Consider the following 26,987-nt stretch of genomic DNA (forward strand, 5'->3'; position numbering starts at 1 on the left):
ATTCAGTGCTGGTGCTACTGGGCTTAAAAAAAATTAATCCGGTACACAGCCAATTAAAAACCTTAAACAAAAGAAGAACTCGTAAAGAACAGCAAATTCTGAAGTGAAAGTAAAAGACAGGAAGTGCTGTGTTGAAACAGACCATAAAGGGAGGTGACAACTCTGACAGTTGACCAGGGAAAAGGAGCTGCAGGCATGAGTGATCTGTGATCATATCTCTGCGGCCTCTTGGTTACATTACATTTAAATACCAGGCTCTTTGTGGCATTACCTTCTTGAAAAGAAGCCATTTAAAGGTAAACTGAGAGACGCCCCAAGAAATTAATCAAACCCACTGTTGATCCCAGGCGTCACATATCACCTAAGACTGGTCGAGATGTAAACTTATCTACAGAGACAGTAGATTCCTCTGTCAGCCTAAACAGAAGAAAATCTGCTCAGTGGATATCTAAGATATGTCAAACCAGTTATCTTATCTGACCAGCGAGTATAAGCTGATTAGTTGTACCAAAGGCTGCATGACTGAAAAGCAGAAGAAGTGCAGGTAGGTATGCATTGAAATGTCAAGTGCAGTTCTAGTGGATCATGTTACATGTATCTCTATCAGCTGTAGTACTGTATCATGATGAGTTGATCATGTAATTTGTGTCTTAATTAGCCAAAGTTTCATATGGTATATTGTCAAATGTTATTTACAACTACCAAAATCCATTGTTTTCCTTCTTGAACTTCAGAAAACCCTCACAAGAAAAATATGCAGAAAATGTACTTAAAGGAATATATTTGGCATGCTCAATCCTTCACCGACAGATGGCCTCAAATAAGTGAGCTGGGTTTGGCTTGTGCTTCTCCAACGCTGCATTTTCTGCGTTGCTGTCACTGCTGGTGCGTTCAAGGGCCCCTCCCGTGCTCGAAAATTTGCGCTTCAATCGTTGAAAAAGGTGCGTTGCTGGGTATTCTTCCGTTACTTAATTGCCAGGAGTCAGGACAATAGTAGGAGCACAGAGGCCAGCCAAACTTAAAACTTTAGATGTCAAGCAGAAAATGTAGGGGTTCACACCGTAAATCGACCCGCAAAGCAAATATCCACATTTCATTTCATTCATGATCCTCATATACATTGGCCTGCCACCTGTAATGACAGATTCCATGTTTCACGAGTAGCCTACTGAAAAGAAAGGAAAAAAAGCAAATTCACTGGTTGCACATTACAATGCACATGCGCAAGTAGACGAAAAATATTTACTTGCACCGCCTCAGATTTTAGGGGCAAAATCTCCACATTTAGGTGCAGTCTACTCTGTAGCCCTGATAGATTGCCATCGTAGTGTTTTGCTGTGTCGCAATCTTGGTCCGACATTTGTGTGGTCAGTGAAGGCATCACAGGTGACGGCGTGGGGAAGGGAACTCCCGCTCCTCCACTCAGCCTCCAGTCAGTCACACAAAACGCCTACCCCACGACGCCAACCAACGCCGGACGGAGCTACCACAGAGCGGTCCTTGTTGCCACATTGCGGCGAAAAAAAACAACAAAAAAACACCCACATTTAACAGAGAAGACGAGGAGAGGTCCTTCAACATTTCAGCGGACACTAAAGGTAATCATTTCTGTTACTATAATCTATCTGTTCTTCAGTCGAAACCTAAAAACCCAACCATCCGCTGAGCCCCTTCTCTCCCTCTTTCTCTCTCTCTCTCTGTTAGTTCACATTTGTTAGTTAACGTGTTAACACAAACTCTAAGATAAACAAATGTATCGTAAGCACACGTTTAAGCCTCGTCTATTACAGCTTGTACATGACGACGGGGGCCACTCCTGAACGTCACATTTACAGTCAGCTAACTATAACTACTATAACGCTGCTTGCTGCTCACTGGCCTTGTGCTGCTGAAACATTTTTTTAATCAGTTGTCGACAAAAACATCTCCCGTTATCGTTAATCACCGACTCAGCGTGATGGGCGGAGAAGCGACACTCTGGACGCTACAGCCAAGTCGACCTATAGCTGGTTAATATATAATTAAAAACGATACATATATATATTTATACACAGGTCCATCCAGCAGCACTGAAACCCATAGTCATGTAGCTAACTGTGGGTTAGACCCCTGAAATCTCGCTACGGACACACAACACACACCACACACAGGAGCCCAGTGTGAGTGTGGGGCTGTGCTGTGTTGTGTAGCTTTAGTGAGCTAGCTAGCTTCAACACTGAAGAAGACGCTAGCCTGGTTATCTATTTTTAGGTTTTCAGGATATAAGCTCTTAAGCCACACTTATATACCGCGGCAGCAGCAACAGCAACAACAACAGCAGCAGCAGCAGCAGGACGGGGTCTAAATGTGAATGGAAGCGGTGTGTTTTTAGCAACTGTGCCAGCCAGGCCAGCCATGGTTTGGATGTAAAGATGTCTCACAGGTGTGCCACTGCCTACTAACGTTACATACCGAAAATATACTCAACAGATTTTTTTTCTCTCTCCCCTCTGTAAATATTAACCCCCATAGTTTTTTTTAAAGCTGCTCTCTCCCTCCTCATATTCAGGGTCTGCTCTGTTCTGCCGCGGTTTATTCGGTGACCTGATTTAGCTCTGTTTTCCACAAAGTCTTAACAGACACGTACGTCCCTCCCTCCCCCCTCCCCTGTGGGGAGCGAGGGGGCAAACTTGATCACAGATGTGTTTGAACAGTTGTGTGTGTGTGTGGGGGGAAAACACACACACACACACACACACACACACACACACACACACACACCCTGTTAGCAACGACATGCTGTGTGTGTCAGGCAGGCAGTTAACCCAAGATCCACTATGCTGAGGCCACGGTGGTGCAGCAGGACAAATGGTTAAGCCCAAGCAGAGACAGTGATCGAAATAAATAAACAGGGAGATGTCTGTGTGGGGGAGCTGGTGAGAAAGCAGCTTTTCACAGACGTAAACAGTGTGAATGCAGTCTGTGTTAGCGCTGCATAATGTTTAAAGTAAGTCAATGGGATGTATTGTTGTCACTGCATCCAGCCCCAGTTGCAGAGAAAACCTCATTGCGAAAGCAAAAGCATGTCAGACTATCAACAAGCTAACGGGTACATTTGAAAAGCAAGGCACTGGAAACAATGAGTTTTCTGTAGGCACAGCAGCTATGATTCAGCCTTGGAAAACTGTCTCAGCTGACAACAAAAGTTACTGACTTAACAGATCCTGTGTCATCGACTTCCTCTGGACCAGAAAAAAGCACTTTCTGGCCACTATTGTGTTTAGAGAGTAGGTAAATGGTTGATATTTAATATATTTTCTAGTATTCAACTGAAAAGTTGTGGACATTTCTTTTTATTCCAATGCCGGCAGCTCCAGTGGCAGTGAGGGTTATTTCCATATGCATTAGTAAAATGAATGACACTAGAGCAAGGCATAAATGTTACTAATCAAATCAGGATAGCCGTCCTGAATATGGCAGATTATTTAGACAGAGTATCTATGTTATTGTCAGTTTCTGCAAAAATCTGACCTTTAGACTGGAGAGCACTAAGACATTATGTATGATAAGCAAAAAACAACAACAACAGACATCAACAGGACAGGACAGGATTGGGGAGACATTAGATTTGTACAGAAAGGGTGAATGCACATGCTGTGGGTTAGTTTAAATGTGGTCGGCCTGTCTAAATCATACTGAGAGTGTATAGGCTAGTGTTTTAAGTGATCATACCCATAAACCCCACAAATACCAGGCTAATCAGTTCTCCACTGCTTGAGCAGAGCAGACTTATGTAATACACACTTTCACCCAACAATTAACAATGGTTGGGTGAAAGTGTGTATTACACGGATGAAAAACATAAGCTCACAAAGTATTACAACTACTGTATTATAACCATCATCTTATAATTTTGGAAAATTGGTCCAAGTGCAAGCCTTAAAATTGTCTCACCAAAGACCCTATTCTTTATAACTAAGTAAAATCACTCTTTACAAAAACAACAACAAAAAAAACGTCCAAGGATGAATGCACATGGTCCTTTTATCAGTCTCGCACACCTTGTAAAAGTTCCCCATGGCTGACGTGCTTTGTTTTTGGTGGCCTGTTGCACGCTGGTACAGTGAGCAAGCCGTTAGGTGGGACGACACTTCCCGAGCAAAATCCGCTGATAATGACTGGCGCAGCTGATCAATTGGGCAGTCCCATAAAATTTAGATACCTTAGACTTTGCTTTTTCTGATCTTTTCAAATCGATTACTCATTTGAAAATGCATGTATCTGCTTCTCTCCAGTGTATTTGATCCCCAGCACTCAAACCACAGCTTGGGCATAATGCTATTAACTGATGGCCCAGGTCTGTTTGTTGTTCTGGCATATGGCACTGTAATGTTACTGCCAGCCATTGATCATTTGATTTCAATCATGGGCTTTGCCTCCAGAGAAACAATATGTAATAGCTTTAATCTTGTTTCTTCCATAATTAGAAACACATGAAGTTTAACTGCCAATCACATGATGTCCCAGTTTCCTGTGGCCTACAACTGCTTTTAGCAGATCTAGGCTAGTGGCACTAGCACTTTGATGTAGTCTATTTTGTATATTTCAGCAAAGAAATCATGTCACACAATATGAAATGTAATTTTGTGGGACAGAAGGGCAGCGTTTTAGTAGTCTAATGTCATCTCACTTGGCTGCTCTGTGTTTGAATAAATGAATGAGCCACACAGAGCTTCAGTGAGTTTGGCACTGTTTGACCAGAAATAATTTGCATGTGGTGCGTTTTATATAGACAACATGCAAGTGTGTGTAACGCCGAACGCATGTGGATAAGGGTGAGGACGGAGTGGGGGAATTGGTGAGGAATTTTAAGTAGTGCAAGCTGCCTGTGTGAAAGCCAGTCTCTTCTTTGTGCTATTGTCTTGCCTGCTTACACCTGAGCTGGGTATCCCCCCCTGTCCTGACTTGTTTTGAGCAACCCTGCCTTCTTCCTGCATTCTACCCATACGAACGAAAATTAAGTTTCTCTGGGTGTTTGGCTAACCTGCTCTGTTTGAAAATGAGAGTGGTTTAATTTGAAGCTGTGTAGTATGTCATTCTAGGCTCTAAAGCAGACAACCCAAGTAGCCTAAAGTCTGTAAACTTACCCCTGTCCTAATTTCTTGCACATTTTGGCCTATTTTCAATGCAGAATGCAACATGATGCTGTGCTGTGGGTTGAGAGTGTAACCTTGACCAGTGGAAGGCCAGTTTGCACACATCCTTTAAAGGAGTGTTGTTCACAAAATTACGTAGGTACAAATTATGAATGTGATAATTAATACTATCCTGTTCTTTACATTTTCCTTTACTTTCTGGCTCCACAGCAACTTGAAACTCCACCACCTCTGTGTGCGATAATGGTGTAATATTCATCTTTTGTATTGAAAAAGCATTTCTGCTTTTTGTTTGGAAATTGCAGCCACAGGCGACATGGGAACAAACTTTCCTGTACATGATAATGCACAATAAAGATAACTTTCTCTGTGGTTTAGGGTGTTGCCACTTGTCTAACCCCCTCTAAGCTTTGTGTCTAAGAATGCAAGTCTGTTCATAGCTCAGGCTGGAAAAAACCTTAAAGGCACATTTGAAATATTACACACTATCTGCAGTTGTGTCAACGTACCTTACATCTAAGTGCAAATCATTGGACATCATCCCCAAATGACTACAATGGATGGTTTGTTGTTTATATGAATAATACAACATAGTGGCCTCTAAAGTTCCTGAAATGCTGCAACCAAGTTTAAGATGAAGTGTATAAGGTTTCAGTGATCATTCAAAAGGGCTGTTGATAAGAAACATGGTTTTCTGGTTATGGCCACTGAATAAGATAGTGTTACATGTTTATGCCCAAAGTTAATGTCAGTCTGGTAACCTGTCTCTCTCTTGTCAGTTGACACAGACCATTTGCAGTTCATATAGTTGGGGGGTAGATGCTGTGCTGAACCTTAATTACTCTCTGCTGAAAACAAGTCCCCTGTGGGCTATTGTAGTTATTATTTCTCATGTGTCTGCACCATCCAGTTGAACAGAGTCTGGGCAAGTTGTGTGTTGGTCCTCTGAGGTTTGGGTGGTGTGACATCTTCATCAGTGACTCATTATGCCAGGTGTGACTTTCTCATTAGGAGATAGCACCGGTACAGTAGTTGTTTTTTACGCTCTGCCTCATCTCTTCCCTTGGCCAAACACCTTTCTCTGTTAATTATCACACTGGTTGGACATAATAATTGTTCTAAGAGAGGCTGGGTTGCCATAGGGCTGTGTTGTATGAAAAACATTCTGAAGCAGACTTATTTGGCATTATAGACATTATAATATCTCTGTGGTTTCTCTGTGGTTTCTGGTTATTAATATCATGTTATGACAGATCAGCATAGTAGTTTTGTAACATAGTAGAAGAAAATGTTGCTGTTGCCTTGGACAGCGGTGTAGCTCAAATGATTTGGGGATAAATGGTAAGACAATCGTCGTATTAAGCCACAGGGAAAGAGTGAAAGCATATAGAATAGAATTGATTTAATTTAACTAATTTACAGGAAGACTTCACGTTATTGCATGGAAATGAACTAACTTGTAGTTTAGTTTTGACAGTGCAGAAGGTGCAGTCAGTCATGGAGCTGTGATCAACAGTCTAAATTCAAAAGATGTCCTTTTTGTTTTACTTCCTTTTGAGAATGGGAGAGTTTTCACTCTTATTCTACAACTGTCATTTTATTTATCTAACAAAATTACAGATACAATGTTCCTCAGTGGTAGTAGGCGGAGGTTATGTAATGCACATTTTAAAGCTTCTGTTGTCAGTTGTTATAGATCTATTGACCTTTTTTCTAAGACTGTTAAGACATTACTTGTAAATGGACTGCTTTTTTTTAATTTTATGTAATACGGGTTTACATCCAGTGTTATTCAAAGAAGCTTGGTATTGTCTGCAGGGACTGTTCTTCAGTAACTGATTGTGCTTGTTGTATGCAGGTTTATCAACATGCCTCATATTATCGATTGATTGCTCTGAATCACTTTTCCCAGAGGTGATTAGTAATCAGTTGTTCTGTTGCTATTTCTTGACAACAGAAAACAAGCAACATTTGAAGCCCTACTATCTGACGCTCCTCAGAGCGCAGGGAGCTGCTGCCTGCGCCAGGACTGGGTTCACTCGTCAGTCACAATATGTAATCAACTGACCGCAAATAGAATCTAACTCTGTATGAAACACTGCAGCATTATAATAACAATACACCAAGCTGCAAGGGAATGGTTTATTGGATCTTCAACTGAAAACACCACATGCTTTTTACACCATGCACTGGCTTTTTATTGTTGAAAAGGAGCGAGCCCCTGAAGTGAAAGTGCTGATATTTGTTCTGCTAATTTTATCCCATCTTTTACTGTGACACCATTTGGTTTTAATATTGATTTGGTCTTGCTATTAACTCTGGTCCAGTTGGACTACATAATCTACAGCTGCACTGACCCTGATCTTTTCATTATACATGAATGCATACGCAACAAGAAGAGCACCACCATACAGACAGTCCTTAGCACAAAACTATGTGCTAAAACAATGCATATTCCAAGTCTTCCATCATCTTCTATGTTCACTTAAAGGGACAACGAGGAGTTTCTAATCGGTTATAAAAAAGTCTCACGTTAATGTGGATGAATCTCCGCTACCCACACTTGTTAATGGGCCCATTTTCGATAAATATATCATTCTGTCTCTATCGTTATTTTGTTACTATTAGTGGTGGCGGAGATGCTGGTCGAGCCGACCAGCGTTTCTTTACTTTCAGTTTCGCAACGAGTCATGAGAATAACGTAGCTGAATCGCCGTTTATGGTCGGAACTACGACGGTATGTGAACCTCTTTGAACCTCTGACTTTAATTATTGATGAATGAAAACATGAGTCCGTCTTGCACCGGTCAAAAGAATTTTACGGTGTGCGCGGAGGCTCATAAATGTAGTGTGAAAACGCTTCGCTTTTCCAAAACTCCTCGTTGTCCCTTTAAGGCGAACGCTGTTAACACATGATTTAGTGTGTCCCTTCCAAATAGATGAATGAAGATGGGCTATGTGCTGCTCATTACTAAGAATTATTAGGTAGGTGAGTATTTTGACCTTATTATGATTTTTATCTCCTACAAAATGGGCCAAAGAAGAGATTTAACAGACTCTGAAAAGTCAAAATCTGTAAAATGCCTTTCGCATGCATGCAGCACTCTGAAAAGTAGCTAAATTACTGGTGCATGATGTTTTGTTGCACATGGTCAACAGGGTCGCAAGAAATGTGTGGAGATAAAAAAGAGATGCAAATAACGGCTATGGATGAAGTGATTACAATTACACAGTAAAAGGTAAAGCTCGTCGTGACCTCCCTAGACACACATTTCCAACAGGATTAAATCTTAAAGCAGAAGTAAGCTGAATGTTTGTGTTAATATAAGTCTTAAATAGTTATATCTTCCGACAGCAATCACTTATATAGAGTGTTTGGTCTGAAACACGGGTCTGTCAGTCACTCTGCTCTGCTGTAAGCCGAGGAGAAAACTTTCCTTGTATCCTACAACCTTTATCCAATGAGGAGAGAGAATGGCATAAAGGAGCGGTCCTCTCTGTGTGTGCAGCCAAGGGATGCGCGTGAATGTGGTGACGTAGGGACGAGGACGGGGACTGCTAACTCCATCTGCTGACAAGAAGTTAGCCAAAACGACCGGATCGCTTACTTCTGCTTTAACCAAATAGTAAAACATCAACAATGTTATGCAAAAGCATAACTCGCCGTTATTCAAAAAAGAAGAGGAAATTCCTGAAACTTGGATTGTTGTTAGAGAAATAAAACCACAAGGTTGTGAATCTACCGGTAGTTCTTTTTTTGAATGTATGTTCTCTGGTTTAATGCTTGGTTGGTGTAAGTACATAACTCAATATACAGGTGAACAGGTGTGTAATAAGAACATGCACAGTTAATTTTTAACTACCCGGTATAATATCTTTCACCTTAACCAGGCTGGCCTCGTTGTGTAAATATTGGTCTTGCGGTGTCTACCTAAGGGTGTTTGTGTTCCAGGTGTAAAGGGATACAGGTGAGAGCGTGCTGTTCAGCCATTGTTTGGTTGTCTCACAAGATAAGGGATGAACTCCTTTTTAAAAAATGTGGACAGAAAAAAGAAGGACAACACCTCTAGGACATGAATGATGGCTTTGTTTAACATTGTTTGCAAGTTGTGTTATGTTGGATCTTCTGTAGCTGTTAAAGATTTGACCATTTTGTGTAAATGGGCTGTGAAATGTGAGAACTATCTTTTGAAATAATTCACAAGACTGGTGTGTCGGCCCTTATGGATTATGCAATTTTGTTTTCTCAAAACACAAGAGGAAGTACTGTTGCTAGACAGGGGCAATGGTTTATTGGACTGGTTTGTAACTTTAGAAAATGTGTGTGAATGGCTTGCTGTGGTGGATGGTGGTAACTATCATATCCTGTCAAGCAGTTGCTAAAACAAACAGTCGATGACTAACTGTGGCATTGGTGGCTTTTTTTGTTCTGTTGTGATCACTGTTTGTTGTGTTGAATTTTTTGATGTGCTACATTTTCTTTGTAATTAACTTTAAGTTTTAGGCTTTGCAAGCTCCTAATTCCTTTTGATTCAGTGTCACAAAATTAAATTTTCCCCCTAGTCCTACCTCAAAGCTCTGCTAGCCGCCTCCTTCAGTTGCCAGGGAGCCAACTAGGTTTTAAATGGAAATGAAACTGTCCTGAACTCGTCACGGATTCCGTGGTGGAAACGCTACAGTAGTTTTCTTTTTCTTTTTTTCAGCTGCGAGCTCAGGCGCAGGCATGCTGTTGAAAAGCCCTCATTATGACGACTTCCTGACCTGGGTGTTCAGTGATTGTTGCTGTTACCTTGGAGACCAACTGTATTTCGGAGGAATTGGCTTCATTTTCCAACTGACGTAGCAACGGTGTAAAGACCAACGGTTAATTAAAAAAAAGTACTGGAGAATTCGGGCCATCGGTAGTCCCTTTACCATTTTTTAAAGTGCATAATTATGATAAAATACAACATGCAAGACAGAAAAAAGGTAATGTAATTGAAAGTGTACTAAATGTCACTGCCTTAGGGTTTTTTTTTTTTTACAGAAGGGGGACTCTTGCTGTGGCTGTGGGACAATGCAGCAAATTAGTGGCCTTTACGCTGCAAAGCCGCTAATTTGAGTCTTGACATGCATCACGTTCTCGCATGTTGAGTCATATCTTAATCATGTGTCTTCTTTTGGCTCCATAACAAACTTTAAATGCAGTGAAGTAAATTCCATGACCCAGAAATATTCATGTACCTGTACTTTTGCTTACTTGCCAAAAACCTTTCTTTTTACAAGGAGTTTATATTTGAGGACCAAAAAAATAAAAAATAAAAAAAGACAATGGAATGAAATGAACAGCAGGAAACCATGTGTAGCAATAGAGATAAAGTGGGAGAGAAATTATAGTCAATAGGTGCTGGTTCCTGATGATACTGGCAGGGGAAAGGATGGAGGAAAAAGGTGGAAACTAAAAGACGGTGAGTGGCCACAGGTTAGAGAAACAACTTTCCTCTCCTCTGAAGTCAGTGCTGTCCAAGAGAAGAGGGAGTTTATTTAACCTGATGTTAAAAGTGTGAAGTTGTACAGCAAATTCACTCCAGCATTTTAAAATCCCAGAAGTGGAAATGAACTCAGTTGCTATGGAGAAAAATACTACTAAGAAATCTCAGTGTACACGTTGCCTGCCACTAACATTAATTCATGTAAGTGCATGTCTAGTAGCAGTGGCACTGGTCTGTCTTCTGATTGGAAGTTTCTAGACCCAATCTGAACTTTCCACTTATCTGGAGCGCCATCCAGAGACACTGCCCATGAGTCATTCAGTCCCACTGTTGGCTGCCTCAAGATGAGCTCAGGATGGTGTGTTTATGTTTGTGTCATCTTGACGTATTGTTACTCTTGGGTGGGATCTTTTCCTGGTGATGTCATACCTATTGCCTTGTGCTAAACAACTCCCCACCCCCGACTTTAACACGGCCCCATCAAACTTTCAGGGGGGGCCGGGATTTTCCACATGAGAGAGAAGTTAAAGTTGTGGTAATGTTTTACTTAAATATGACACAGTCGATTTTACCTTTCCACTTTTTCCAGTGAGCACAGCTAATTTAGCTGTATTGCTCTCTATTACTACTTTCAGTTTTAGTTTTTGTTGGAGTAATGCCGTTATATTCCTTCTTAAATCTGTGCTGGCTGTTAATCTTTATTAAAGTGTATCCAGCGGAGACAGAGAGGCACCAAAACCCAAACAATCACCAATGGTGTTTGAACTAGGTTGCATCTTTACACAGCTGCTTCAAGATATTTCTGCAAGTGTTTCTCTCATAATTGGAGTTTCATTTAGCCCACGGTGTTGCATTTAATAATAATACTAAGGTTGTAACAAATAACCGATTTGAATTGGAAAATCAGTTTTGATTTAAAAGATGTGAGTGTATAGGTACACGGACACCTGAATCTGTCTAAATGTAGCATGAACCGGCCAATGGCACGATTACAAAGTTATAAATCGGTTGATGATGCTGATGCAGCTGCTGAAAGCTCCGGTTGCTCCTTGTCATCATCTCCCTCTGTAGCTGCTTTTCCACTAAGGAAGCTCCTGGTAAGCCCCACCCGAAAGTTGAGGAATCATGATGATTTACAAACCAGGATATTCAATGAGTCACACATCTGGCAAAAATGTATTAAAACAGGCATGTATGACTGGAACATTTCTCATATTGTTTGTTTTTCATTTGTAAGTGGCGCTTTGTAAAGTTCTGAAGTTCTTTGTGCAATATGTTACACTACTGTTATATGAGCATGACATGTTTCTGAATTCACATGTCAAAAGTTACAATTATACTTGTTCTCTGGTCTTTGATAAATCTAGTGGAAGGCAAGCAATGCCACATTTATGGTACTGACTTTTGTTACTTACTTCATATGTAATATATGTAAAATATGTAAAATGAATCAGATTGCATCGTACCCTATCAAAATGAACTGCACAGCATAGAATCGTATGGAAATCCCACCGAATGGAATTGAACCGAATCGTTCCATTTTAAAATGCATAGTTCCTGAATCGTATCGTACCCCATGTATCGAGATATGCATCAGATCGTCTTATATTGGATATATTTACACCTCTAATACATAATTAACTTTTGAAAGGAACAAGCAAGCACCTTTTTTGTTGTTTATTTGTTAATCATGTCAGTATAATAAAATGTAGTGAAAAATCCCAATCAGAGTTTTGCAGAGCTCCAGCTGACATTTTCAAATGTCTTGTTTTGTTTGACCAAAAGTTCAAAACCCAAAAGTATTCACATAAGTAGCTAGCTACTGTATTATACACTGCTACGCCCCCGCCTCCGAGCAATGTATTATTCAGTACATTAATACCAAAGAGAAATGGCAAATCCTGCCCTTTGAAAAGCTGGAACTTGACTGTATCGATTTCTTTACTATTCTTTCTTGAAATATTTTTTCTGTCTAACCAACCAGTCATTTTAGTTCTAGAGCAGTGGGTAATCAGCTTTGTACTAAAACAGGCAGGCTCATCGAGCCGTTCTAACTGTGTCTCAGAACGCTAAAGGTCTTTGGAATGACGCGCCCTAGTTGCTGGTCATGAGGATTTGTGCCGAAACAGGCTTGAATAATAAGCTTGTGATGAGGAGGCTGCCGCTTCAGTGTTTGACTGACAGGAACGACCTGGATGATACACCGACTAAAGAGACTGATTCACGTGAGAAAACATGGTTCCTGTCTCACAATGTTGGCAGTGGAAAATGTTTAGACTGGCCATGCTGGAAGGAGATGAAAAAAGCTGACTGGAATAAAGAGGGGAAGACGTGATCTTCTTCCTGATGCTCCTTCCTTTAAACAAAACAGAATCGTGACACTAAGGCCCTGTCCCATTTCTCCACACTTGCGCTCGCTTGGTTACGCACACACTTTGGTGAGGTTTTGCTGGTGTAACGTACATTGCATATAGTGTGCAAGCATGTATTAAGTGGCCAAGCGTGCGGGGATATTTAAAAGCAATCCGGACATACTTGACATGTACAGACTGTCATCTGAGTGCCATTGTGCACACTAGTACAACTGCAACACCCTTTTTCCAAACCAGTACCGTAAATATAATGTTCATACCGTACTTTGCAAAATACATTGAATGCTAGAGCGTTGGAGTGAAAGTGAGGATTAGTTTATTTACATGTTTGAAGGTCGGCATCTTCTTGTCAACAGAGCTGAACCGCTCTGCATGAGCAACTGTTGCATTGCCAGCCACGGTTGTAATGAAGAACGTGACATGTGCACAGCAACAGTTTTGATAAACAGTGCTGCTCCAAAAGTGTCTCTGTGCACAAGATTCAAATCACAGATGTGTAAGCCGAACTCCGTAAGTGTAAAAAAAAAAAAAGAAAGAAGAAAGAAAAACACACAGGATTAAACAGCGTGATGAAAAATATTCACATACGTTATAATCAATAGAGAAAGTTCATAATTATGTGAAAATGATCAGATGTAAAAGTACCAGTAAACACAGCCTAAAGACAACTAACAACTGAAATTGAAAAATTAGATCAAGAATATAAAATATGAGATTAAAAAGTCATAATTATGACTAGAGAATCAGAAAGTCAAATTCAGTTTATTGAAATTTTTTGAGTGGCATTTCCCAAAAGTGGCTTGTGGCTCCTGGTGACGCCAGACTTCACCAGATGGTGCATTGTGGGATTTATACTTGGCCAAATACCGCTCCGATGCGGTCTTAGCTAGGTGTGGGTGAAGTGCAAATCAAGCGCGCTGCACTTTTGGTCGTTGGAAAAATGAGACACACTTGAGCCCTTACACTGACTAAGACCATGAATGTGTACGCCAAGCGCCCAAGCGTGTAAGTGTGATCGCGTGTGCATATTGAGACAGTCCCTAACTAACCATAAAGAGCAGGGGGAAAGAAACATAGGAAAGACACAACAGGTCAACAATGGCTTTATGGAAAACTCATAGCTGTTAGGACGACATGTAAACCAGTTGGATAAGTTTATATGGTGTTATTGCTCCTGATGCTTAAACAGCAATTGACTTTTTTGCTTCCAACAATTCAGTTTGGCCATTGATGTGTGGGACACCTGGTTGCCTGAGTTGTCTCTTCACTGTAGACTTATGAATGTAGCAAATAGCAATATGAATATTAAGAGTTTGGTTTATGCCACAATGCGAACCTTCAAGGGTCCCACTTCTATTCTGTGTGTAATGTTGTGTGTACACTGTGTTTCTTAGTTACAAAAAGAAAAAAGAAATAGCCACTTCCCTCAACATCTCAAACATCCGCAGCTAACTGAACAACGTCTGTGCAGTAAGCCATAGCAGGCCTACAATAAGTAAACATATGACAATAGATCTCCCCGCTCAGTAAATATACACCTTGTGCTTCAACACCGTAGCATGTAACAATCCTGTCCTCTGTGTTGTCTTCCTCTGCTGTTGTGATATTCGGCAAAAGAAAAAATCCAAAGGCTTTCAATTTTTTGGTTCAAGGAGGAGCTTCTTTGTTTTCTCCCATCTTTATCTCATATCACAATTCACAACATCACAAGGCTGAGGCATTTCCAGACCTTCCTCTGTTTCTGTAGTCCCCTTTTGTACCTCAAACAATATTTTCCACCTAAGTCACGTTTCATCAGATTTTCTATCTGTTTTTTTTTTCCTTCAGAAGGAATCAAAGCCTGCCACTTAGTCGTCAGGTATTGGTTAACCTCTGCACACAAAGATTAGCTTGGGAGAAATGTGAGTTTTCCACACCGTCAGAATCTAAATAATCCTGTAGGGTCAACATACAGCCAGCAACTCACTGCATACTTACGCACTCAAGGTACAGATGCGTCACACTCCTTTTCAATTTTTTCCACTATCTTTTTTTTTTTTTGCATGTTCTTATGCAATCCTCAAAATGAGAAAACCTAGCAACAGTTATCTTGAAACCGATGAACCTCTTATTCAATTTTCTGGGGAGTTCCTTGTATTCAGATAGTTAGATAGTTTCAGATAGAAGTTAGTTAGTTCATTGGTTTCAGGATTACTTTGTTTTCCCACTGCCAGTTCCGTCGAGTGAGATTATTTCTTCAGCGTGCAAAGCTGTAAGCTGATTCATAGACCAAAGGTCCTCGGCGCACAGCTGACTCAGAGACGGCTAATCTTTGATCTGTCTCAACTGCACACTGTTAACAGATTGATGTAAGTGCTCTTTGTCTCCTATTACCCTTTATCTCTGTTAAAACCCACTCTCCTTTTGCACTCTTCACACCATGTGAAGACACACAGCTGGGTTGTCACGTAGCAGCGAGACGAGAGGGTCTCCCGCTGTTCCATTTGCATGCTATCATATGCTTATTTTTACACTTCCTCTTTAGTGTTTGTATGTTATATTCGAATCCTGGGGTTATTGGGTCAGATTGTTCTCCAGGCCTCAGCAGGAATAAATCTGATGCCAGGTGTTGTTGTAGATGACCCATCTTATAGTACATTTTATCTGGCCCTGTTTCTCGCTGGCCTAAATGAACGGGCCTGTGAGCGAGGCCGAGGTGAGACGAGCTGATGTGCAGCGTGTTGTCCTGCCAGCCTGCCGGCCTGCCAGTGTATTTAGCTGCTATTGGCCCGAGCCGGGCTGGCTGTGCGGGGGCCTGGCCTCTGGCTGATTGCCTCTTTACAGGGGTGGGGCTGCCTCGGTGCTCAGCGCTGACCTTCACTCTGATTTATGAGTTCCTCCTTGCAGTCTGTTTCCCTGCCATCCTCCTCCTTTCCTCCTGTCCATGCTGTAGATAAGAACTTGCTTCCAGCTGTATCTCACCCCCCCCCACCACCAAATATAAGCAGGGCCACCCTGTGTCTACCACTGACATCGCGGTCTGTAAACATGCATGATATGCAGCAGATGTGAGTTCATCCCATGGTTATTGCTAAGCCCTTGGCAGTTGCCTGAGGCCTGGAAGAGGAACAAGCACAATGGGGAAAGTTGAATTTGATCAACAGATTGTTGATTGGCAGCTTTCTGACGATTTCAAGCATGTTTGAAATATTACTTTAACCAAAAAATGGTAAAATCTAAGAGTTAGTCATTTGTTTTTATCAGCTACAGATATAGTTGCAACTACATTTTCATATTTGTATGTGTTCATCTTGAGTCATAAATTGGTTGCGCAACCTAAATCACATGGTCAGTTGACTCGGCAGTGTACTCCATCAAATTGTGGATATGAAGATTTATCTGTGTCTGACTTTGTCTGTTCTGCTCATCAAGTGATTAATCGTGGTCTCACAGCACATGCTCTGTCTTCTGTCGCCATCTATTGCACTCTCTTCCCTGAAGCTCACCTTAGATCTGTTTACATCTAATAATAATAATAATAATAATGATAGTGGTTTAAACCCAGAAACCAGTTCATACGGGTAGCTGAAAAGTACCACCACACACTCTACTTGTGTATGCTGACAGTTCCAGTAGTTATGTATAAAATCTAGTAGGAAGTTACCACTGATGTTTCCCCACAGTGAGGATCAAAGGGGGGGAAACCTGCTGATCGATCGAGTCCTTGTAATGTTGCTATTACTGTTAGAAACACTTAAGAATAATATGAATTATTCATTTAATGTGTAAAGTCTGTAAAACAAGACTTGAAGTACTCTTGTTTTCATTAATAGTTTAAAGTGGCCCGGACAACTTGTGCCTCATGCTGCACTCTTATTCAGCCATAGTTTATTTACAGGTTTCCTGTTCTGGCCGGGAATACAGTCCGGTACTACACCCACTGGAGTTTGGTAGTCACCAGTAGGACTGTGAATCATGTTTTTGTTCAATGGGTGGAGAAAGTGGAAGTGGATGCAAATGTCTGTTCTGAACACTGTTAACAGTGCTTTTATTTTTTATTTCAACAGGGGTGCAGAAGGGTACGACGACGGACCGGGGGCTAATGCGGTGAAGAAAGCTGAAGGACACTGGACACAGGACTCATCTGTTGGACCTCATCCCGAGTGACCCCGACCCCTGCTTTCTTCCCATCAGTTCTAGAGGAGGCTGGGGTCCCTCTGGGTGCAAGAAACACCATGTGCCAAACCTGGAGAGGACTTCCCACCGCCCCGTGAGACCACCTAACTTGTAGTAAACTCTCTACTCTGAGGACCCTCATAATCCTCTAAACTGCCCAGCGGCAAAGATGAAGAAGGTGGCAGCATGGTCGGCAGAGGACGTCTCTGACTGGCTGAGCAAAGAGGGGATGCCGGAGTACATCGAAGTCCTCCGCGAGACGGACGGCGCCGCCATGCTGAGGCTCACCAAGGCGGATTTCCAGAACCCTCCCCTCTCGTTGGTGTCGTCAGACGGCGGGCAGCAGATGATGGAGCGACTGGAGACGCTGCGGATAGAGAACCACATGGAGGCGCACAAAAACGGTCACGCAAACGGACACGCGGGTGGATTACCTAACGGGACGAGTAAACCCCAGAGGAATGGCACACTTGGACGGAAGGACTTCAGGATGGAGATGGTCCACATTCCCATTCCTACCATGGGAGCCGCGCACGCCTCCTTCCCCACCGAGTGGAGGAAGACGGGCATCGCGTTCTTCTACGCGGTGGTGTGCTTTGTCACCACCACTATTGTTATTTCAGTGGTTCACGAGAGAGTACCGCCAAAAGAACACACCCCACCACTGCCGGACAAATTCTTCGACATGTTCAACAGGGTAGAGTGGGCCTTCTCCATCTGTGAGATAAATGGCATGTTATTGGTGGGACTGTGGCTCATACAGTGGATCCTACTCAAGCACAGGTACACGCAGAAAAGCTCCGACGGAAAAACAAACATTTAGGTTCTAATCTGAATTCTACCTAAATGAAAATGTCATGTTGCTAAAATTGTCTTTGTCTCTTTTTTTTTCCAGATCAATTGTTGGCAGGAGGTTCTTTTTCATTGTGGGCACACTCTATATGTACCGGTGTATTACAATGTACATCACCACTCTGCCTGTTCCTGGGATGCACTTTAAATGCTCTCCAAAGGTACAGTATAATAAGTAACATTGGTTTCTCTCAGCACCATGAGAGGTTTCTGTCTTAATTGTTCTTGGAACAAATGTGCTGAATAGACAAATTGAGCAAAAATGAAACCCCTTTTGCAAATTTAAAGCCTCTGAGTTCTCTTCACTGACCACTGATTATGAGATGAGGACGAGGCCCTTTTTAGCGATTGTTTCACTGTTTGAGTTCAGGCAACTCAAATTCCATTTACAGGTAAATTAGTTTAAATTGTTAGGGCAGGGGAAAGTTAAGGGTAAGACAATGAGAATTTGTCAGGGTTAAAACAAACCAACATTTTTAGTGAAGTCAAGCATGTCGTACGCCTTGCCTCTTCCTGTTTAAGGATGCGGCTCCCTTCTGTGGTATTATATGTAGGCAGGCACTCACATTTACACTTTGTGCTACATTTTAGGGTGTCACCTGCCAATAAGCTCATGGGACCAAAACTAGTATTTCACTTCAACTACATTTTAACAATAATGTATTTGTGCTTTTAACAAAAACCTTTGAGCGCAGGAGTTTCATTTGTAACTTTGTATTTTTTACACTGTAACCTTATAATTTCTGAAGTGACGCATCAGAATAGCTGTTATCTCTGTTGATCTCTAAAGCAACACTTTACAAAAGAGAGATTGTTTAATGTGTGAGAGGATCAAACTTAGTACTGTACTTAAAAGAAACATTAAACAATACACATGAAGTGTTAGGTTCTCTTTAAAGTAATGGAGAAGTCATTTAGAGGTGATTCCAGAAAACTTGAGAACTACATTAAAGCTGTCTTTCTCTATGAGGAAAGGAACACCTTCATTTGGACTGATTCATGTTGCAGCAGTGTTCCTCTTTTCTCTGCCACACCCTATTTTTTTCATACTCTCGTAGAAGGTGCTGCATCATCAGTTGATAGGCTTGTTAATAATCTGAAGATAATGTAATTTATGGCTCTGTTTTATTTCAGCTTCTCGGGGACTGGGAATCACAAATGAGGAGAGTAATGAAGATGATCGCTGGCGGGGGCCTATCCATCACAGGTTCACACACCATGTGTGGAGATTATTTGTACAGTGGCCACACAGTCATGTTGACGTTAACGTACCTCTTCATTAAGGAGTGTAAGTTCCACTGTGTTTACACTAATGTGTAGTAAGAATGTCCAGTAAGGGTCTTACCTTAAATTTCACCTTATCATAATGATGTTATATTTTTGTATGCACCCTCTGGCATGGTCTAGTTCACATCTCCTCTCTTATCTCCCTGAGTCACATGAGGTGTCTAAATAATGAGGCACTGACCAATAATGGTGGAAGGGTTGTTAAATCATGTGGTGTAAGGGAGTTAACGGGTTCCTAAATAAAACAAACACACAACCCTGACATGTCATAACTGAGGTCTGAGGTTCACTCGCCTCAGTTTCCCTATTCCATCCTTATCTCGCTGAACACTTTTTGACTTGCAGAGCACTTCTTCAAATTCTTACAGGAAACAGAATGACATGAACTGTAAAGGTTGCGCTATTCACTCGAACATCTGCTGGCATGATGGGGTCAGATAATGCTCCGTCACAGAGTCACATTTTTTGTGTTTCTCTGACCGGTGTTTCTGTTACCTAACTTTTCGATTTACACGCCCAGTCGTGCGTAGACGTAGTCCAAGGGTCAGAAGTTGTTGCGTTTTAACTGCTGTGTTAAGCTGTAAAGATAATTACAGATCTCTAATGCAAAAAGCTTTGAGTGAGGAGCTGTGTTGTCCTTTGCTCAATCACATGGTCCTGCAATGAGTTTACCAACACGTGCCTACAGACCTCATTGATGCAGCAGTGACATCTAGTGGTAAAAGGGAGAACAGCTACCTCTGTAAAAGAGACACAGAGCCTCATCTCAATATTGGAGGCCAAATATAGTGTTTTTCCACCAGTTAGCTAGTTCATATTCACCCCCCCAGTGGCCCACTTCTTCAGCTGTTGAAGGGAATTCAGCCTCTCTGGGGTCAATACTGTTGACTTTTTGGTGTAACTTTTTTGTTTGTTTGTTTGTTTGATTGGCAGATTCACCCAAACGGTTCTGGTGGTACCACTGGTTTTGCTGGATCTTAAGTGCGGTGGGAATTTTCTGCATCCTTTTGGCCCACGACCACTACACTGTGGATGTGGTGGTGGCATACTTTATCACTACACGCCTCTTCTGGTGGTATCATACCATGGCCAATCAGCAGGTGAGTACAGCAGGCTGCATGAGTCATGATAAAAATGAGTGATGTAAATAGCCATAAGGGTTTATCAGTGCATGTTTGCGTCTAGTCCTTTTTTTTTCACGCTGTAACGAGCAAAGTGGGGCCTGTTTTTTTAGTGCTTAAGTTACATAGAGTACGGTATACACAGAATAGTTAAGATAGGAAATATACAGTGGTGTATATAGTGTACATGTTTTTTTTTGGTCAGTTTAGGAATACAGTGTATAGTGGAAGCTGTATGCATGACTGGGCCATATGACATAATGTAATGAACTAAAATGGAAATTGAACAACTATCAGTTATTCATCATATTTATACTGAGGAAGCTATGTTTTCTTTTTAAAGGAATAGTTTAATGTGGCAGGTAATATACCTAAATTAATAAAAAAACAAAAAAAAACAACTGGAAAACATCTGACACATAACACCCCTGTCATTTTTACTCAGTGTTTTTTTAATGGATTAAACATTGGCAACATGATGTCTTAATAAGTGAGCTCTGGAGGAGCTGATAGGCAGATTTTTGGACAGAGCGAGGCTAGCTGTTTGCCCTGGTTTCCAGGCTGTTGGCTGTGGCTTCAGCTTCACCACACAAACATGAGTGCCATCAATCTTTTCATCTGATGTTGTGGTTAACGTTGCGAATCTGTGAGGAAGGCTTTAATGGTCATATTGGCAATGGTAATGTGGATTTTTGAACTAATCCGATGAGGTATCTTGAATCCTCACATTTTAAATGTAGAGATTTTAGCCTATTAAACATCTTTCTGTTTAGTTATTTTAGCCATGAGTAGTTTCTCAAGTGCAACACAGTATCTGATTTCCACTTGTCCACAGACGTTTGTATAAAAGATTAAACATGAAAGACTGAAGGAGCAGAAATTACAACCGACACAAAGTCAAATGCCCCTGAATAATTTGAAGTAATTTGTTAAAAATGTGTATTAAATATTCATAGTGACAGCACTAATTCCACTTGTGTGTTTGGTTTTATTTCAGTCGCTCAAGGAGACGTCACAGAGTAACCCGTTCTCTCGGGTGTGGTGGTACAGACTGTTCCAGTACTTTGAAGAGAATGTCAACGGTACGGTCCCCCGTAACTATCAGCTGCCGTTTTCATGGCGAGTGTTGCAGTGGAATCGAGGCGTAAAGTACAGCAGACTGGACATCCAATGACTCTTCTCATGTCACAGCAGGCGAGGACCGTGACTTCCATAAGTGCTGTTTTTTTTTTTTTTTTTACCCATGGAAGATGGCACTGTTTAATGTAGCGCTGTCCTTTCACATCTAGTAACAGACACATCCCTGTCCAAATGGGTAGCACTGTGACCCACCAATGTGTTTTTTTTTCCTTGTGTGTATCTATATCTGTATATTTCTTTTGTTGTCTTTCTCTTCTGGTAATATTGTCAATTCATGGCACTAATTTATATTTGTTTTATGTCTTTTCCTCTTCATGGGCCACATAACAGTTTTTCTGCCTTTGTAGCAGATTTATGAAGCATTTCAACAAACTCTAAAAAGTTTTTGGCCGTAAGGACTCAAATACTTTTTCTTCCTCTCAGCACAAAACCATAGTTAATGTCTTCATGTTCTTTTGAGGTTTTTAGTGCAGATAGTGTCAATCAAATGCTTATTTGATAACCAAAATGCCATAATGCCATTTTGTTTTTCCCGTTTTGATAGCAAATTACTTTTTGTAAACTGTCCTTGCTAAAATGAGTCAAAGGTGCAAAAAAAAAAAAAGAAGAATTTTTCTAAGTATGTCAAACTTTATTTTTCAAAAAACTAATGATGTCCAACAAAAGATTTTTAGATTTTTACCTTTTTCAAGATGGATAACTGAGAGCATAAGAATCTAATGTGGTATAACATTACTCCAGTGCCTTTCTTAGCTTGATTGTAAAACAGTTCAAGTACTTATGTGTCTTGTATCTCGCTGCCGCAGGTGTGATCATGCCACGGTTCAAGGTGGTACTTAGTTAAGAGTCTTGTTCCCATGAATGTAAAAACAACTACGCCAGCCTTACCAGAAGATTGGTCTTCCCAAAACTAAGTGCAGTGAGTGAAATGTCCCGTTTATTTATTGATGCTTTATGATGTCAGTTTGTGCTTAGTTGGTTAATGCTGTTCTAACAGAAAAAAATGACTGTTAATTGTATTTTTATGTAAGTAACATTTCAATTTTTTTTTTTTTTGTTACCAACCAGTCTTTAACCAGCACCAGCCATGTTCAAAGCCCATTCAATGTCACCACATCTGCTAATTTTGTTTTCGACCCCAACGTTATTTGCGTAACGTCACTACCTGATTGGAAGTCGTATCAGAAATCTCTCCGAGGTGCAAGCTGTTCGGGACCTGGACATGTCCTGTGCATCATTGCTGCAACTCTTGCTCAGGAGATAATGAGCCCAAACCTTGTTCCCCACATTAAGTCCTATTTTGAAATCAGAATTATCCTTGTTACACTCTTCTCTTTGTAACCTTTTAGCGATGAGATATGGAGGAAAATGTTCAAAGTGACACTTGTGCTGAGTTTAGGGAATGTCAGAGTTGTTAAAAAAAAAAAAAAAAAAAAAAGCAGAAGTTTCAGGCCAAACTTCTGAGCATGACTGTAATGAAACTGTAATGTGCTTTGTATAGTTTGTGTTGTACTAAATCAAGCTGCTACTTTTCAGTTTAAAGAGTGTATCTTTTCTATTCCAAATGCAAAGCCAAAATGATCCTTTCTCTAAAAGTAGCAAAAATAGTCAACATGGAACTTAAATGTGGGGAACAAACTGAAGCATGATGTGCAGAGCTGGTGATGCGTGTGCAAAACATTTATTTCCATGAATGTGAAAATGCGTCCTCACTGATGATCCTAATCACGTACATGTTGACTTTTTCACTTTTCTTTGTGTTACCATGAATGGACTGTAAAGACTGGGTATTACACATGTTCATCTATAGGGAAAAAATATTCAGTTTATTATGTGAAACTTTGATTTCAAATTAAAGTTTGTTGAAAGACAAACTGCACTAAGATTTTTAGATTATACAAACTACAACGAATGATGATCATGTGATTATTTCAACATTGTCAAAGGGAGGAGGTGAGAAAGCATCATTGTTTTTACTGTGAGCTTATAAAGCCTATTGTAGTATTAATGTTTGAAACAAATCTGCCCCCCCCCCTTCCTGTAGCATTGTCAAAACCATGTCAAAGTTTTAGTTCTTAAGAGCACAGTCGGTTTGTCACGTATGGCCATGTTTCAGTTTCCAATAATGTGTGTTGCAACGGTTGTAACATGGCTCCTCGGTGACGTTTGAGTGCTTCGATAAGGACGATGGTCGGAGTCTCATGTTTGTCTTCTAGTTTGCCAATCAATTTGAAATATTTTGTTGTCCTCAAGAAATAAAGATGTTTATTCTGTATGTTTCTCCGTAAACACTTCTCACCCTTTTTTTTTTTTTTTTCTTTTTCTTTGTGCGTATACCACATGTTTGTAAGATATGATAAAGGACTCCTTGGGACGCTTTTGAATAAACCGTTTTACTATAATGTATTTGATTTACTACTGCTGTCTTTCTTTATTGCAAGTGGCAGATTGTGGTGGGCCAGAAACATGACATCATGGCAGATCCATGAACAGCCAGCAGATGAAGACACTGAGCTGCAGGAATAAGATCAGTGCAATGAGGGGCGAATCTCTTCCTCCAAAATGTGTGTTTGCTTCCAGTATGTACTCGTGCACTCCACCTACAAGAAGTATGTTGACATAGTTATTTCCTGCATTCGTTCTGCTCTCTCTGTGGGCCTCGTCTTAACCCTTTAAACATCTTTCTCACATTTCGAAAGTTTTCTTCTAACTTCTAAATCAGTCACAGCATAAACTACTGATTTTCACCACCGACTGCTCGATTCGTAGCCTTTACAGCCACCCTGATAATAATTATTGATATTTTTCCAACTGTATCAAATGACATTGTGGGTGGGGGGGCCTGTGAAAGTGATGAATTTACAGCTCCCTTCGGCTCAACAGAATTTTAAAGCGTGTTTTAGCTTGTATAGCTGCTCAGCCTTGAACTTTACTCTCTTGATTCACTCTTACTGCTCTTATTGTGTCCTTTTTGATCACATCAGGTTTCAGCCAAAAAGCCCCATAAGCCCCTTTGCTACCTACAGCTCAGCACCAAAGAGAAAACAGTCACAGTTAGTGAGTAGCCTGTAAACATGGTGGGGGACTACAGATATTTCCCACAGGGGGCTGCAGACAAAGCTAAAACAAACCAGACACGTTGTACAACTTCACCAGGTGGTAACATAAATCCATGTGATCAATAACGTTCCACTTTGTGACTGCTGCGTGTGTAAATAAGCTTTATCAGCTTAAATGAGCCCTGTGTCAATAATAAGTGCCAACATGTCATTGTTATGTCCACAACTTGTTTCTGTTGCTCCCCAGTGGACAAAATGTAGGTTTAAAACGTTTGTCCGAGTAACAGAAGCAAACAACCCCACAGACAAAATGTTGCTCAGTATTTGTATAGGCACTGAGAAATGCCACCTTTTTCCAACTGTCTCCCAACTAGTGAGACAAGTACACACAAACGTGGCACACAGAAAATCTAAACTAACACCGCAGTACATCTTGATGCTATCTCCTTCAGTCACACGGGAAATGACTGTATCTTTCAGCCGGGAGAAGATGTCATCAGGTGGCGTTCAGAAAAGACTCCCCGTCACTCACAGTAGTAGTTGTTGGCCACAAATGTTCACCCTCTTTTTACGCAAGGGTTGAAGTCGTGAACGTTCCCTTTGAAGTCTGAATAAACATCTTCACATTTTATCTTGAAAATCATCAAAGCACCACTCCGGTGCCAATTACTGCGGATTCTTCCCGCAGCTTCTAAGGATATGAGAGGTCCAAATAATACTAATTAGATCACAACCTCAATTGCTGATCACGACCTGCGATCACTCTATTTAAAGTAAGATGGTTCTCTCGGGGGACGTGGTCGAAGAGGCCAGTTCTGAAACCACACAGTTTCTTGCAAAGCGGGCTCTGATGTGAGGCGTTAAAGTGGAATATGGGACAACCTTTTTTTTTTTTTAAGGAAAGGGGGGGTGCTCTGTTTTGAGCATGGTCTTCCCAAGAGGTTGAATCCTTTGAAGCTGGGTCCATAAACAGGTTTAGTGGCAATGAAGAAACACCTTACGTCATAGGCTTATTTAATAGTCTTCCTCTACACGTCCATTTGTTTTTAAGTTCCCATACCTGGTGCTGGACAAAGGACTTGGCTTGGGTAGCCATGTCCACCTGCCAGACACTAAACCCCTGTCTTATTTTGGGGGGGGGGCAGCACTGCCTTTTCTTCCTTGTTGTGGGCATTAGTCTAATGGCCATAATTGAGTGGATGAGATGATGGGTCCGTCCGGCATTCATCTGTACTGCTCATTGCCCCTTGTTAGATCGCGCCTGTCTCTGGCCTGGACAATGATATAATTAATCAGATTATGTTGCTAGGGAGTTTGGTTCACCTCTGGAGCTGTCTGCAGTTGCCTTCTAAAAGAGCAAGAGGTCCTCATAGTTTCTTAGCTGGAAACAGACATATATTTATTTAAAGCTGGCTCCTCAGCCCGCGAGAGAATTTGCTGGCACCCCGGAGAGACATGTGCTGGCCAGCCAAACCGAACACCCACACACTACTACTGTACACAGTCAAACAGGACAGGAGGGAGGGAAGGAGAGGGAGGAGGGAGTCTGTGCTCTAAACTTCGTCCAGTTTCAGCTGACTTTATTAAATAGGCCAGAGTGATGCTCTCAAGATAGATGACAGCATAATTTATCAGAAAATATTTTAGTTATGCAGGTGTGCAGTTTGTGCTGTGTACAGAAACAGGCTGTTCTTAATTACTGTCACTTGATCTGACATCTGAAGTGAGAGGTTGGTTTTCCACTCAGGTAGTTTCAGCAATTACTTAGAAAGTAAAAAAAAAAAAAACACAGCCTCTGCTCTGTTGTTTTCCACTCTGTGGCAGCCTGTTTTCCAATCTGGCCTCTCTCTACACTCTGAAGAAGAACATTTCTACTGACTACGCCTCAATATGTGAAACAGCAAACTTTATTTTTACTATTATAGGACTGCATCACAACGCGCTGTCACGCTCAAGACATGGAAGCCAAGAGAAACAATGTTCTGATTCATGGGTTCACAAGCAAATTCTCTTCTATTCCCAGCAGCGCTGCAGCCTTTCACCGTAATACCATACTTAGTCTGTGAAGATTATGTTTCTGGAGTGCAAATGGAGTTTTGTCTATTAATGGATAGCTTGGGGAGTGGGTGGTATGAGAAAGAAGGATTTGGGTAATAAAACTGCCACAGTGTATACAATCATGTCTGTGAGTTTAGTACTCATTCCCTCCTGTGATCACACTGCGGATAATTAACAGACACAAAGATGCACATGCATTTACATTCATGACATATATGTATTGTTAAATGTCTTGTAACAATTAATAAGTTATCCGCTTGAACACATCCACACATCTCTCTGCATTTTAAATATTATTAAATGTTAGATATTAAATTAAAGTTGGTGCATGTTTGAG

General features: G+C 41.1%; 1 protein-coding gene across 1 annotated transcript; it reads left to right on the forward strand.

Annotated features, from left to right (window-relative positions):
* Positions 1–1,404: 1,404 nt before the first annotated feature.
* Positions 1,405–23,939, forward strand: LOC146973384 (phosphatidylcholine:ceramide cholinephosphotransferase 1-like). Its single transcript, XM_085799878.1, has 6 exons — positions 1,405–1,598; positions 17,025–17,916; positions 18,029–18,146; positions 19,120–19,273; positions 20,206–20,372; positions 21,391–23,939. Exons 2-6 carry the CDS (start codon positions 17,303–17,305, stop codon positions 21,565–21,567), a joined length of 1,230 nt encoding a protein of 409 aa, XP_085656004.1. The 5' UTR covers positions 1,405–1,598; positions 17,025–17,302; the 3' UTR covers positions 21,568–23,939.
* The last annotated feature ends 3,048 nt before the right edge of the window (positions 23,940–26,987 follow it).

The sequence above is a fragment of the Trachurus japonicus genome, chromosome 15 (genome assembly GCF_045865225.1).
Source record: "Trachurus japonicus isolate A0001 chromosome 15, Traja_1.0".
Classification (NCBI taxonomy): domain Eukaryota; kingdom Metazoa; phylum Chordata; class Actinopteri; order Carangiformes; family Carangidae; genus Trachurus; species Trachurus japonicus.

Coding starts and splice junctions, on each gene's coding strand:
- LOC146973384 (XM_085799878.1), top strand. CDS start 17,303: ATGAAGAAGGTGGCAGCATGGTCGGCAGAGGACGTCTCTGACTGGCTG. Junction 18,147..19,119: donor ACTTTAAATGCTCTCCAAAG/GTACAGTATAAT, acceptor GTTTTATTTCAG/CTTCTCGGGGACTGGGAATC. Junction 19,274..20,205: donor GTACCTCTTCATTAAGGAGT/GTAAGTTCCACT, acceptor TTTGATTGGCAG/ATTCACCCAAACGGTTCTGG.